General features: G+C 41.5%; 1 protein-coding gene across 11 annotated transcripts in view; it reads right to left on the reverse strand.

Annotated features, from left to right (window-relative positions):
- Positions 1 to 2,766: 2,766 nt before the first annotated feature.
- The window catches only part of celf2 (cugbp, Elav-like family member 2), a 188,734-nt gene continuing 175,899 nt past the window's right edge, over positions 2,767 to 15,601 (reverse strand). For 4 of the 11 annotated variants that reach the window (XM_030045558.1, XM_030045559.1, XM_030045554.1 and 1 more), the window contains 5 exons: positions 15,184 to 15,312; positions 12,137 to 12,316; positions 11,097 to 11,240; positions 9,612 to 9,784; positions 2,767 to 7,471 (listed from right to left, as the gene is read on the reverse strand). In XM_030045558.1, coding sequence (XP_029901418.1) covers positions 9,657 to 9,784; positions 11,097 to 11,240; positions 12,137 to 12,316; positions 15,184 to 15,312 — 581 coding nt within the window. In that variant the 3' untranslated portion in view covers positions 2,767 to 7,471; positions 9,612 to 9,656. The remainder of the gene's footprint in view (positions 7,472 to 9,611; positions 9,785 to 11,096; positions 11,241 to 12,136; positions 12,317 to 15,183; positions 15,313 to 15,601) is intronic. The other 7 variants (XM_030045560.1, XM_030045565.1, XM_030045555.1 and 4 more) reach the window with 3 other exon arrangements.

A 15,601-nucleotide genomic window follows, 5' to 3' on the forward strand; every position in this document is an offset into this window, starting at 1 on the left:
AACACTGTACTAATATCCATCCACAGGTATGATCTACAGACTGAAGGCAGTTTATTGTATGCCCTGCCTTAACCCCACAATCAATATTTAATAATAGACTTGGTGGACTGGTGCAGTGATGAAAGAGAAAAAAACACACCTTAATGTGCCAGAAAGCACATAATGTGCAGTCACATGGACGGTGTGTATTTGTAGTTTGAAGTTAATAATAAATGGCTTGAAATTGCAGAGCATTGCAAGTTACAGCAATGTGCCCCTAACCTTTCTGTGACAAAATAGCTCATTAGAGCTGGTTTAAACTGAAGCAACTGGACATGCTGTTAATGTCAGGCCATCAGTTTGCCAATTCATCAGAACAATATTGCCATTTTATGAAAAATCACATATTGGCCAGTAAGTGTTGTCATCACAATCCATTTGATGAAATTCTTCCCTATATATATAAAAAAAATTGTAATAATAAAGGACCATACCAGTGATTTTGAATTTTTGGCCCATTCACTACCAAGTCCCTACATTTTCCTACAGGGGTAGGAAAATGTTTAACACCATAACCAAAATTCCTGGATTTTCAAATTTGAATGTTTGGTTGAAGCAGCCACCTTATAATGTTCTGCCTCTGTGGCTAACAATATCGTCACCATTCATAAACCACAGAGCTGATAATTGGCTGTAAAGCAAACATTTGCCTGGGGACTATTTTCTTCAAAAACCATCAAAACACAGCAGTGCTGCTGCTTTTAGGAAAACTAATGTGGACGACTGTATCACAGTGATGAAATACTGATGTGAAGAAAGTCTGAAGTCTCTGAAAGTTCATTTTCTTATCATAGTGGAATGAATGGAAACCAAAGGCTGGATAAAAGGAGGGAAAATGATATTAGAGTTCTAAAATATGACTGCTTGCTTGGGAAAAAGAGCAGAAACATGAAGTTTGAACCTTTTCCAGATATCACATGAAACATGTCAAATCACTGGTATGGTACTTAAAGGCTGCAGTTTTAGTTCCACAAACATTTCTCAGAGGCAGAAATCATCTCACTGGTTGAATCTAAATGAGCCCAAGAACCACAGTTTTCTAGAGTCTATGTCAGCTAACTGAGGAATTTCATGGCAAGAAAATGAAATGTTCTGTTTTAGATTAAAGATATTGGATATTGGCACAACAATAGAATCTCTCAGCAGTTTCAGTCTCAGTATACAGGATCTGTCTGGAAAAACCCAACTTGATATCTGTGAATGGAAGGTGGAGACTTTGAACTTTGACTTCTCTTTCCTCTCTCTCTGCACTGGGGATGCAGTAGTGACGGTGAGACAGTACGGGAGTGGATTGGACACAGAGTGGACATACAGTGGACAGGCCTCGCCCAGGACAGCGGACAGCGCAGGACGGGACGGGCCAACCCCTGATGAGGGAACACTCCCACCGGCCAATAGCGGCCGTTCCCTAATCAGGGTCCGCCCTCTGTTGAAACCAGCCAATCACAACATAAAGCCTTAGCACCATAGCTGTGTTTCCATCCAACTGCTGAAGAAATTTGGAATGAGCTGAATGAATGGCTCCGTAACCTCACAACACGTTTCATTTTGGAACTGCACTAAAAATATTATTTTATTGGTTTGCAAGATTTTCGTCCTACTTCTAAGTTTTAGGGTCACAGAATCATGAACACTCAAATAACCACAATGCCTTGCTCTACACACCTCGGTCAAGTCCAGCCATCTCCGCTCTCTGAAGACCGAATTATTTGCACCAGCTGGATTGCAGTGATTAAATAGGCTGCCTAAGTCTGAGAGCAAGTTTTAGAGCCAAGTTTTATTTTCAGTCAAAAACACAAAGACATATGTGCATTTTGTGATATCTAAAAGCACCTAAAAAACAATGGCACCTTTTGCAGAGGCCACACATCCTGTACTGTATCCCGTATGATATTTCTAGGAGCTCATGTTTGACAGATATTTCATAGCCAAACAGCCCTACATTGCAATGGAGTCAACAAATGCATCCATACTGCTCATTCCTTATTATCCAAAGATCTTTTCCGCCTCGAGCGAGCGTAAAAAATGTCTTTAATACCCTGAAAATGAATGTCGTAGTAATCGTTGCTGTTTTCCATTCAGCTTTTCAGAGTCGATGCGTCACAATTTGCATACAAAACCGTCGGATGGAAACCCGGCTAATGTGCTCATATTCTCTTTGTTTTGGTTCGGGGAGATTCAGAGTGGAGTCACGAGGGCTCCCAGGATCCCGTCTGGCCATTTGGAGCTGGTGATGAGTTTTATTTCTCGACTGTCACGCGGCGGCTTGGGCTACACAGTAATATACATACACACACCTCGATGTATATTTACTATGTTTAGTGAGGACAGCGTAGTGAGTTGTCACTGGGGATGGAGTCAACTTTACTATGTGGTAAAACAAAAACGAACATGAGGAAAGCAAGAGAGAGAGAATGAGAGAGAGACTATGAAAGAGAGAGGGAGAGCGAGAGAGGGAGAGAGAGGAAGAGGGAGAGAGAGAGAGAGAGAGAGAGAGAGAAGGGGAGGGGTTGTGAAACAGTACAACATCAGACAGGCACTGGAACATAACAACACAGAGAGAGACAAGTATTAGGAAAAATGGTTTAATATAGGAGACAGAAGCAAAAAACTGCATCACACAAGAACATACGTTTACAAAAATAATTCTGACTGCTTCAGCTACACAGTTAGTTCACAGAGAAGGACAGAGAAACCGGAAAAATCTAAACAGCTAAAAGCAAAAAATTTCTAATTAGTTGATCTCTTTATTAAACTAATACATTAATCCACTGAAGGTGACTAAATATTTCTATTCCTTCTTTTTCTATAATTGTCTTATCGTGTAGACGGCACAATACAGAAGTCAAATGAAACTTACCGCTGTTGTATAGACAAACTTGCTAGAACTATTTATAAAGCAAAAAGAAAGATCTGACACTCACCTACCCTCTGTTTTGGGAAAATCAAGAAAGAAAGGAAAGAAAGGCCGAAAGAAAGAACAACACTCAAGTGAGGAAAAAGAAGTTAAAGAAATAAAGCCAAAGATCTTCTAGAAAATCTTATATCAAAAGCCAACTTCCTTGATGCCAGCTAGAAATCATACTCGGGGACCAGTCAGGGTCAGGCCACACCACCAGGCCAGACAGCTTTTTTTCTAAGATTTTTTTTTTGTTGTATCCTTTAATCTCCAGTATAAAAAATTCCACTGGTACAAAATGCATAAGTACAATCAGTTGTAGAAATAGGAAAGCCTGCATTTTTTGTACTTTTTAAATCCCATCCAACGACAGATTTCGAAGTGTTGTCAAACAAACATACATCACGCTTACAGGATCCACTGAAATGCATTGACTTTGGCTTCTCTCAAGACAATAACTTTGAAACTACTGAAATCCTTGAAGAATCCAAAGAAACAAAACAAAAAAAAAAAAGGAAAAAAAAGGGAAAAAAAAGAAAGAAAAGTCAATTATTTCTACAGACGACAAGCTCTTTTTTACGGCACGGAAAGAGAGAGAAAACACACAAAACATTTTTTTTCCTCAAAAAACTTGACATAAGCCATAATGCAAAGAAACGACAAGTTGTTTTTTTTCCTTTCAAATTTCATTGTTCGATAAATAGCACTTAAGATAATTAAGAAAGAAGGAGAACAGAGAAGTGAACAGTGACATAGATAGAAAGATTACAACGAGCATCGGCGATGACAGCCCCTGAGGTGAGCCGCTCAACAGAAACTCCTGTTTCTACGACCCTCTTGTGCTTCGACATGGAAACAGACAGATGCTTCACACTAGACTGTGCAGCGCCGCGAAAACGTCCGGCTTGTGTGCGACCCGGTGAGATTTGGCAATTGTACAACTTTTTTTTTTTTTTTTTGGGAACAGTTAGGAAACAGCCGTGATGTAAAGTGAAGACTTTCAAAATACACTGCTAGAATCTGCGACGGAAAAAACGAAACAAAAGAAAACAAAAAAACGGGTGTGTGACGGTGAGGTGAAATGTGCATTCTGTGCAATCGTAGTTCCTGACGAGCCTCAGGCTTTAACACTGCGGTGGTTACGATGTGGCGGCGGACGACCTGCACACACTGGTGACCGTACCAAGAAAAACACAAAAAGGTCTAATAACACTGACTGGACTGGGACATCCTGACCAGCGATCATACAGGTAGTTATGGCTATGTTTATGGCACTACACATGCTTGTACTGCATTCAGGTAAAAGTCTGCTTGCCTCCTCCATGCGATCAGATAAAAGTTTGGTATTGGATTTGGTCTTTGAAAAAAGGATAATGAAGGCTGTACTGCCTTCAGGCTTGGCTGTTGTTTTGCTTGTGTGGACTGGAGACGTGACCCCTTCTCTCCAACCAATAGCGTTTTTATTTCCCCTGTTGCTATTCCAATAAGGCGTCTCTCCACACAGCCCTGCTTCTAATAACCCTCCCGGCCGGGCCGGCCTGGGAGACAGGAGCCGGCTGGAGAGCGCCATCTTTCACGGGGCGTCTCGCTCCTTCTTCTCCTCTGCCGCTGCGAGGACGGCGGCCATTTCGGCCTCTCTGCTCCGAAATGGTGGACCCAGAGTTTGACACGTGGAAGATTAACAGTATAAACTTAGACTTGGCACACACCACTGACTGACGACATCTTCTAGTCCTGTAATACTGGTACTCCCTGGTTAAGGCGACTGGTGAGGTTCTGTAGAAAATAATGCTGCCTTTTCTTCTTTTTTTTTTCTTTTTATGTTTTTTTTTTTTTTTTTTTTTTGCAGACCGTAAACTAGGCTTTCAAGGAGGGGTAGCCGGGGGCAGTTTAATAGACTTGACAACATTGTGCCATGTAAACGGGCTGACTATGAGAATGTCAACGACACACTTTGGCATCTCAACGTGATTTTGGCCCATTACACTACTACGTTATGAGTGTTACCGCTGAAAAACATCAAAGGATACGCTGAGAAATGGGCGACAGAAGAGGCAAGCGCAGCGAAATCAGACGGCTAAAAGTTGCTCTGGACCGTCCAGCCTCTTTCTTCTGACTATTTCATGGCGGTGTGTGCTTTTCCTCAAAAGATCGAGGCCTGGTTGTTGAATGTCTTGCCCTGTGCTTACATCATAAAGGCAAGCGCACTCATCTGAGATGATACACAAACGCAACAAATAATGATCCTTACCGTCTGAGACAATGACTATGAATCAAAATGTTTTGAACCCAACAAAGGGGCTGAGAAGATTTGGGAAAATAAGGCTTTGTGTATGACTCTCAACTCAATATTAAAGTGGGGATAGTGTGTGAGCGCGCTGGCAAAAACAATCAAAACAATACATAGTGCAGCCTGATGTGTGCGCGTGCGTGTGTGTGGTGTGTGTTTGTGTGTGTGTGAGAGCGACTGATAGAGAGAGAACGGGAGTGCAAAGATTTGTGGTAAGGCTTTGATGAGAAAACGGCTGTACAATGGCTAAAAATATCAGTGCGCGATTTGTGTGTGTGTGCGTGTGTGTGTGTGTGTGTGTGTGTGTGCATGTGTGTGTGTGCGTGCACACTTGCGGGTAGGAACAATTGCTGTAGAGGCTTTCACACTCAGGGGCTCTCATACACAACAACAAAGTAAACTGTGAGGTCTGCACGAGAGTGTGTGTGTGTGTGTGTGTCCGTGTGTGCGTGTATATAGATATATATATGACACATGGGCACTTTTTACATCTTTACAAAGAAAAAAGCAAACATGACATTTTCAGGCAACAAGACCACAGAATAGCAAGTTAACAAACTCTTTTTTAAATCTATATTTTAAATATGAGGGATCCATACAAAACACTTATAATAAAATACCCATGTTATCAAATAATTTCACAAGAAATACACTGACGCGCTAGGCAGGAAGTACCTTCAGAATTTGGCACTAAACTCCACTGATCTTGTCTTTTTTTCTTTATAAGACATTTTGCTGAACAACAAAACACATCTAAATATTGTTTCCCACGAGAGAAATAAAATAATAATGACATTGATGCTTCACAAGCTGACATATTATATATATAGATATATTTATATTTATATATATTTTTAGGAATTTTATATAGCTAATTAACCAACAAGAAATTTAGCAAATAGGGACTCCTTAAAAAAAGAAAGAAAAGAAGAAGAAGGAAAACAAAAACAAAAACAAAGGAACTATTATAGTAATATGAAAGGCTTTGTCTATTGTTCAAGTAAACTGATTTTTTAGTCTTCTCTTTAAAAACATGAGACATTTAAGACCGTTAGACTTGTGATGAAACCACAACTAAACTCACGAGAAGCACCGACGTTAACGCGGGTTACAGGTATCGTAGTTTTTTTTCTTTTTTCCTCTATACATTTAAACAGTAGAAAATATAGGTCATTTCATCATGTGCATTTAAACCACGGATTGTCTATCTGTGAGTCAGTTCAGCAAAAGGTGACACAAGTAGGTAGCATTTCTCCCCCCCAAACAGGGCAAATGTCTTTTTTTATTTTTGTTACCTTTAAACTACTCTAGAAAAAAGTGGTTCTATATATAGACTTTTAATGAGAAACAGAGCCACTTAAAATGGCCTTATCAAAAAACTTTACACTGCCTGAAAAATGTAAAAACCATTAGAGAGCTCTGAGAGAGTCTAATATTGATCAGACAGTTTTTATTCAAAACTGTTTGGAAGTAGTCTTATTTTTCATAGGGACTGGCGTGGACTGCTTCTGGCACCTCACACGGTTCAAGCGGCGCCAGAAGCAAGACGGCACGCCAATCCCTGTGGTGAACTTTCAAGTTTACTTTAAATGAAGAAGAAAAGAAAACACAAAGCAAATCCAAAATGTAAAGAAGAAGAAACAAGGAAAAAAAAAAAAAACAATGCAACAAAACAAATTGAATGGAAATCACTTTGCCACAGGTGGTGGTGGTAGTTTTTTTTTTTTTCTTCCAAAAAGAACATATATATTTTTTTCCATAAAAATTCTCAGTCTTTTTTTTTCATATGAATGCAGCTTTACCTTGTTCACATTGATTCATTCTCTCATAACCCCCCCCCGCCGCCCTCCCTCCCCTCCCATCTTGAACCCTCCCGGGAAAAAAAAAAAACAGATCCAAAATGAGGTCACATGCAAAGACAAATTAAAACAACAAAAACAAAAAAAACAAAATGTACAAAATAAAAGTCCAAAAAAAGTCAAGCTAAAGTTCAAAGTTCAAAAGGTCAGTAGGCGGAGGAGGAGGAGGAGGAGGAGGAGGAGGAGAACCAGGTTATGATCAGGTGAGCTCGGAAAAAGACATCAGAAAACAATGACGGGGGGGACGATGACACTTTTTTGTGTGGTGTTTTTTTTTTTGTTGTTGTTGTGTGTGTGTGTGTTTTAGAAAGTTTTTTTTTTTTTTGGACGCCACGGAGACATGCTAGGCATACGATGAACTAACAGGCATGGAGATGGGTTGTTCTATAGGGGGAAAGAAAACAGGGGAGAGGAGAGAGTTACACACAGAGAGCCAGAGCACCACACCACTACAGCATTTTAAATCAGGAGAAACAACAAACAACAACAAACAAACAACAACAGCAACAGCAAACAACAACAATGCAAACCATCAGAACAGCAACAGCACTCACTGGCTTAACTGGCAAATTTTTTTTTTTTTTAGCTTTCATTTTTTTTGTAATATAAAATGATAATATGATGTTGTACTGTAGATCTACATTAACAGGCAACAGCGCGCACACACACACACACACAGTACAAATACAAACACTCTCTCTCACCCTCTCGCTCTCTCTCTCTCAAACACACACACATACATACATACACACACACACACGTAAAACAGAAGCACCCAAAGCTATATCCATCAGATCCCAGATGGATGTGGTCATTTGGGAGAAACTATTCATAGTTTTCGTGGGGGGTGGGTTTGTTTCTTTTTTTTTTAATCTTTTTTTTTTGGAGGGGTGGGGGGAATACGAACAAACAAAAAAACAAAACAAAACATTCAAAACAAAAAACGCGAGGAAAGGTAGAAATTTGACAGGTGAAGAAGTCCCACTATGGATGGAGAGAGGGAGAGAGCGGTAAAGAGAGAGAGATGGATGGATGGAGAGAGGGACGGATGTGCAGACGTACAGCACACAGGAGCGGATGAATGGATGAATAAATGAAAGTGAACTGGGGGGAGGTGTGTGTGTGTGCGTGTGTGTGTGTGTGTGTGTGTGTGTGTGTGTATGTGGCTGGAGGGGGGGGGGGGGGTTGGATGACAGCGGAGTGTGTTGTGAATGTGGTTTCTGCACTAAATAACATGAAAAACACCGGAGAACCCAATTCCACGAGACTTCTCCACAAGGGTCTACTTTAATGATGCTGTATACTTTAGGAGTCCAATAACTTAACGATAGGCAATAAATAAAATCCTTTTTTTATTTTTTTTTTTTAAATCTGAGGCAGTAAAAATGTTGTATAAAAATAGAACTGCTTTTTTTACAAATAAAATTTACAGGCCTGTGGCTTTCTGTACTTTGAATTATTATTTTTTTTTTAAATCTTTCAACAAACATCAAGTATTTTCAGTTACCCCCTTTACCCATAAACTCTTTTTTTTATTGTTATTATAGCCTTCATCAAATTCTGGATGTTATTTTGAAAATGATCTACATACTGTAATATCCCTTTCAACAAAGACCAATGTGATCTGACCCAGAAAAGTATTAACTAATTATTTTTTCTTCTTTTGAGAAATAAAAAACTTTTTTTTTTCTCACATAAATAATAAGACGTAGCTGGAGTGTGTGTGTATGTGTGTTTGTGTCTGTGTGTGTGTAGTGTGTGTTTTTTCTCTTCTGGTGGAGTGTAACTGTACGGCAGGCTGATGTTGCCGGTGACTATTGTAAGAGGCCACTATGTTTTGCAGCCTTTGCTCCCGGGTTGCCAGCAGGCATAGAGGGGTCGGAGAAGCAGCGGCGGCCCGCAACCAACACCGCGGAGGTCAAAGGTCAAATGTGCATATTGATGTGCGTGTCAGAAAATGAACCCTTAACAGACTGCGTCGCCAGGCCTCAGGTTCAAGAGAGAGAGGAAAAACCAAAAAAGAAAAAAAAAAATCATAATCATAATAATAATAATAAAAAGAAAAATTCATCATGGCTCCTTGTCTTTACCTCGGATCTGACTGACGACTGTAACTAGTCCTCAAAAAGTGTATAAATAATTCCGTAGAAAAAAAAAAAAGAATTAAATAACTTTTACACAACTAAAAACGTTTTTAAAAAAGCTACCTAAGATAGCTACTTCCTTCCATCGTTTAAAAAAATTGCACAAAGTAATGGCGGTTAATGGAAGCGTTCATGTGTGTCAAAAAAATAAATCATAAATTGTAATAAATAATAATAATTAAAAGCTAACATAAAAAGCTTGAAAAAAGAAGAAAAAAAAACAACAAAAACAAAAACAAGGCGTGTGTGTGTCTCCCTCAGGGTGGTTGTAGGTCGTCTCCCCCTCCCTCCCACAGCCCTCCCTTCCCTCCCTTCAACCCCCCCACCCCCCTCAGTCCCTGTGTTAAGAGGTCGTGGCTCGGTTTTTTTGGGGGACTTACCCTAGCAGTGCTAACATGGGGAGCAGATAGACCCTAGTGCTAAGATCAGTACGGTTTGCTGTCGTTCTTGGAGCGCTTCAGCTGCACCTTCAGCCGCTTCATGCCGATCTGGAAGCCGTTCATGGCCTGGATGGCTGCCTGTGCCGACACTGGATTGTCGTAGCTGACGAAGCCTGCGGGGTCAGGGGGCGTGGTGGGGGCAGAGACAAGGGGATGAAGGGATGAGAGGTTACTGTGGCATCCTGGTCCTCTTTCCATTTGGAACGAAAGGACCATACAAGTGATTCTGCATGTTTAGTGCAATAACTGTTGCTTATCATTTCCCAAAGCAAGCAGTTTTCAAACTCCAATATTATTTTTCCTATCTTTTATCCAGCCACTGGTTTCCATTCATTCCAGACTTCAAACTGTCTTCACACCAGTATGCCATCGTCCACATTAGTTTTCCTAAAAGTAGCAGCACTGTTGTGTTTTGTTGGTTATTTTTTAAACTGGCTGGAGTAAAATTTATACTCTGCCGGAAAATAGTCCCCGTTAATCAAATCAAATTAAAAGTTAATCATGATTTGAAAAATGGTTTGTTGCCATGTAAAATGTGGGTAAACTGTAGTAAATTCAAAATCACTGGTATAGTCCTTTACACGGGCTATCTGTATGGCATTAAAGATGCTATATGTGGGATTTTTACACATCAACATATATCATAACTTTGTTAAACTGATTGTGTGTGGTGGGTAAAGTTAACACAAACAAATGAGACCATGACATAAAATATTTGTATCCTGTATCTCATGCCAGTGTTTGTTAGTGGTCATGTTTCTCAAGTAAAGACCACATTCGCCATAAACCTGCAAACTAGCTCTATGTCCCCTTATCTGCTATTGTTCAAAATTCAGAGAGCTTTAGCTCTGTTTGCTCTGGAAAAACAGGGCCCTCTTCCTCTTTTATGCAATAAAGCTGTGCATAAAATTCCCCGCCAAATAAGGCATTCAGTAATTTAGAGGCCAGTAGAAGCCGCCAATCTTCTCAGTGATGATTGTATTTATTTATGGTATTTATACTAATGTCTAAAGATGAATGACTCATTAATAACAAAATGCTGAATATTGCTAGTGAATAATATAAATAGTAGTATGACAAATGGGGTCATTAAACATAAGAAATCTAACTATTCCAACATGTGCTAATCCATGTGCTAATCTGTTTGTACAGTTGCTCGATGTGAACTGGAGCCATACTGCATTTATATGTTGTTGTTAATGTGGTCTAATGCATCTCTGATCATGAATGTATCTTTGGTTCATATCCATCTGTATTTGAGGCATTCATTATATATCCAGTTACAATCTGATCACCTGGGATGCATGTTAATGCCAGGTGGAAAGAGGTCACAGAAAGGACAGGTGACAAACAGTGTATTTGCCAGTAATTGTGTGTCCATTTTTGAGAGCATGCAAACAGTAGAGGCCATTACTGTTGCCATACCGAAACACTTGCTTAGGTTTGTCTGTTTGTCGATGAAGACTTTGGCAGAGACCACGTTTCCGAAAGGCATGAACATCTGCAGTATGTCCTGGTCTCCAAACTCCTGGGGCAGGTGGTAGATGAACAGGTTGGCACCTTCAGGACCTGGGAAAAGAGATGCAGTGTGGGTGCAGAATGAGCGGGGTGCTCATTTAAGGGTGCACTATGCAAAAAATTGCTGAGGGTTTATTAAAGTGAGGGTCTTTTACACTCATCTTAATGTGGAAAACATGATGGAATAATAAGTAAGCTGATGGAGAAGTCTTAACGGTTCTCATCATCGGACCAACTGAGGTGCTTATTCCACAGTTTTGTCAGTTGAATCTACAGGGTCCTCATTGCAGTTGACCCTTGGCAATTTTTCATTGTGCACCTCTAAGTCAGAGATATACCATGCATTCATGTTCATGTAGACAACTGGCTGCATTTTGAACAGAATTCTGCACATTCATGGCTGCATACTTTGCGTAACTCCAGCTATATATTTGCTGCCTCATGTATTCTGCATCCATTTGGAGCATCGTGTTAATTTTTGAGGAAGTGCACAACCAATACTACAAATGGATGTAGGATATGCAAAGCAGCCATTATGCACACACGTAGTTAAAGACACGAATCACGTAGCTTTAGCAACAGTGTATCAGAGGAAGCATTATACTGCAGGTAATAGCACAGTGTGCTGTCCTTAGAAAACCCTTAACCTGAACTGACTCTGATGCAGCACTTTAATCAGACTCCACCCAAGTAATGATGATTATCATTAGCCTAGCCTAAATGTGAGAGGCTGCTGCAGTGCTGCACCCAACAAGAACAAAATTCTCATGGAAAAACTCAATGCTTATACTGTTCTGAAATTTTCTGCCCTGAAAACATGGTGAAAAACATTTAACACTATCCACAACTTGACCCAAAATATACTGGCATCAGCCTTCAGAAACCTATTTAATCCACAGCAAACCCTATTAAAAGCACTGATCTCCAAACATCCCCAGACTACTGACCCTCTTTCTGGCTGCCGGCGGCCCCTTGCTGCTGCAGCAGGGACTGGCTGTAGAGGGTGGGCAGCGCCGCGGCGGCATACTGCTGGATCCCTGAGTAAGCCTGTGTCAGCGCGTCCATGGTGCCCGCCGTCCCGTTGGTAAGCCCCGCGCCGCCCAGGCCTCCATTAAGGGCCGCCATACCTGAGAGCATTTGAGCAACTTTACATAAAACCCAACAATAAAGAAAGAAGAGTGCACTTACTCATTAGCGCTCCCACTGAAGGTTGTGTTTTTAACCACACATACACACAGTCACGCTCACAAACACACACAGACACACATACACACACACACAGAAACATACACACATACAGCACTTGTACCAGACGTTACACACACATGCACACACACACTGACGCTCACACAGACGGTACTGTAAGTTACACACATATGTCAGACAGTGTACACTTTCTGTGTACAGCTGTAGGCACACAACACACCACAACATCACAGCACAGGACACACAGAATATTAGTATAAACACCATAAAATATGAACATAGCCGATGACAGCCATAACTGTGCACAACTGCACGCAAAAAAAAAAAAAATGCGCGCAGTGATGCATGCACGCCCACACAAACGCACACTGCATACACACCGAGGCAGCCTGAGACACTGGCTATGGCTATGCATGAGAGAAACATCAGAAAAACAACAAGGAGGAATCAGACTCTACAATGATCACTGTGGCCGCGCCCCTCCCCGCTTTATGACACACTAGCAAAGCCTTTTAAAGTACTTTGCAGAGTTTAAAATCAGCACTTTCTGTAGCGATGAGTGCTCTCCACGGCCCAACCCATCATTTCAACGCTCTCAGCAGCGTCACTCAACAGCCGTCTGCTTCATCTCGGCCAATTCGGCTTCGCACAGGAGGAATTATCTCACCAGCGCATCAGGGGAGCTGTGTCAGTCGTGAAGTTCATTCAGCCTTGCTTTTTAAGCCAGAAGCATCTAGATTTGGGGTGGCGTGGGGCGGGGGGTGATCAGGTTTAAAAAGTGAGTGGACGCGGTAACACTCATTAGTTGAGTGTAATGTCTTAATAGCACGGCGGAGGGCAACTTGTCTGAGGGGGTCTGACATTGGCTCGGCGTCCTGTCGCCTCGCCGTCAGACACAGCGAAATAAATTATCACCACAGAGCTCTGGATTATAGGTCACTCATTTATTCAGGAATAATTGCACTGGTGACCTTTGCAATTCAATTAAGGCCTAGATGTGTTTAAATGAGGGTGGTGGGTGGGGAGGACGGAGGAGGAGGGGAGAAATGGCGAGGAGAAAAAGGGTTAGCTGGGACAAAATGCGATGCGAGAAGACCCACTGAACGATGTGCATGCGTGTGTGCCCTGTGTTCCTGTGGCTGCGTGCGCGTAAGTATATGTGTGTATGATTTACACAGCGGATACAGCTACTCTAACGGAGGAGCGGTAAAGGTCAGAGGAGAATAATGTGGTGGAAAAGGCCGGTAGAACAGGATCTCTGCTGTCATAACAACACTGATTAAGATCCCAGTCCCGTTTCCCTGGAGGTCAAAGGCAGGACACAGACCAGATAGCTTGGCAGTCACTGGTGGAGCAACACATGTGCGCAGTGGTTTATACAATACACATGTGGTTTGGAACGTGTGTAACTGTTGTGGATGGGAAATCACCGCAAAACACAGTGGTCTTCCATGGGCTGTCAAAAAATGCACCTCATGACAAAAACATTACATTAGCTTGCCAATACTGGTCTTTCATTAAAAGCCAGGGATGTTCCAGTCCACCTCTAATATGATAGATGAGGTAGTTTATTCGATTACAAATTCGCTTTACAACTGATTAACACCACACTCACCGATTGTTATTATCTTGCTCTACATCAAAATGGTTAGATTTAAAGATATTGAACATCGGCACAAAATACCGCCTATTGGCAGCATCGGTGTCTGTATCTATATCACATAACCCAAGTACAAATCACAAAAAAACACAATAATAACATGACAAAACACAACATGGTACAAATACAACATGGTCCCACAAAGAGACAACCAGGTGAGGTGACAGCAGCACGCCGACTCAGCCAGGACGGCACGCCAGCACTCTTACAGCAAGCCTAACCCAGGACACAACCAGGAAGCAGATGGAGGAATGGGTCAATGGCAGGATCAATGGATGAGGCAGCCATCATAGAGAGTGTGTGGGGACAAGCTAGAGATTTTATTGTCAGGTAAAAGCACAGAGAGATGACAGCAGGGGCGGAGCTTGATGCAGGTTTAAGGTCTGTGTGTCTTGTCTTGACCAGACCAGAATACCAACACACATCTGCTAAAAAATAGATGGCCAAATTATGCTATGCTGGTCGTATCTAAATAAAGTAGGCAAAAGTGATAAAGTCCTGTCACATAGGATCGATCAAAATTTTACTCCGCATAGCCATGATTACAAGAGTTAGACCGATGTACAGTTTTTCTGATATATTGAGCTGATATTAGTCCTGTATTAAATATTACTAGACAGGATACAGGCAAATCTCAGTTTCAGTGTCACACCATCGGCTTTTCCACCTCGCAGAGACTAAACAAAGCTGTTAATGCTCATAACTAACTAAAATAAACAATTTTTTTTTTTGCATTTTCAAGAAAACAAAACTAAACTAGCAAAGCTGCTTTAAAACTAATTAACTAAACTGTAATTGAAAACAAAAGGTCAAATGAAATAAAAATAAAAACAAATGAAAAATACAAAACTATAATAACCTTGGACAAAATATCTAGAGGAAACACTGAATCGGTAATTTATCTATCTCAAATTTTAAGACACTAAATTTCAGCAATGAGCATGAGCTTCAATTGTTCTCCAACCCATATCGGCCGAACCCTAAGGATTACCTTGGTGAGGGTAGCTACGCTGCAGCAGTGCCATCTCTCTGCATCTGATCACAGCCTCTAGAGGTGATGCTGCTGTATGGTGTGGATGGGTGGAGGTTGAGGTGGGTGGAGCGGCTGATGGCAGGGTGAATACTCACTGTTGACGCTACCTGCTAGTGCATTTATGTTGTTCAGGCCCACGGTTGCGCCGGCCAGGCCCTGCAGGGTGCCGAGAGAGGTCAGAGAGTTCATGGCACCGGCGTTGGAGCTGGCTGTGGTGCCCGCTGCTGGGGAAAGAAAGGGCCAGGAGGGAGGGGAGGGGTTGGGACCACAGTAGATCGAAGACAGTGAAAAGAAAGGAAAAGGAGGAAGAGGGACAGAGGTGGAGAGGGAGAGTAGGAGACAAGGAAGCGAACATGTTAAACAAGGACTAAGTCAAGACAGCCATTGCAATGCTGGAGGCAAAAGAGGTGTTTTGTCTTAATTACATACGTATGGACCAAACCTCCTCCGAGATCTAGCCTTGTGTTTAAAGGTGATAAACTATGTGCAGCACTTCATTAATAAACCACCTGA

The sequence above is a fragment of the Myripristis murdjan genome, chromosome 23, assembly GCF_902150065.1.
Source record: "Myripristis murdjan chromosome 23, fMyrMur1.1, whole genome shotgun sequence".
Lineage (NCBI taxonomy): Eukaryota > Metazoa > Chordata > Actinopteri > Holocentriformes > Holocentridae > Myripristis > Myripristis murdjan.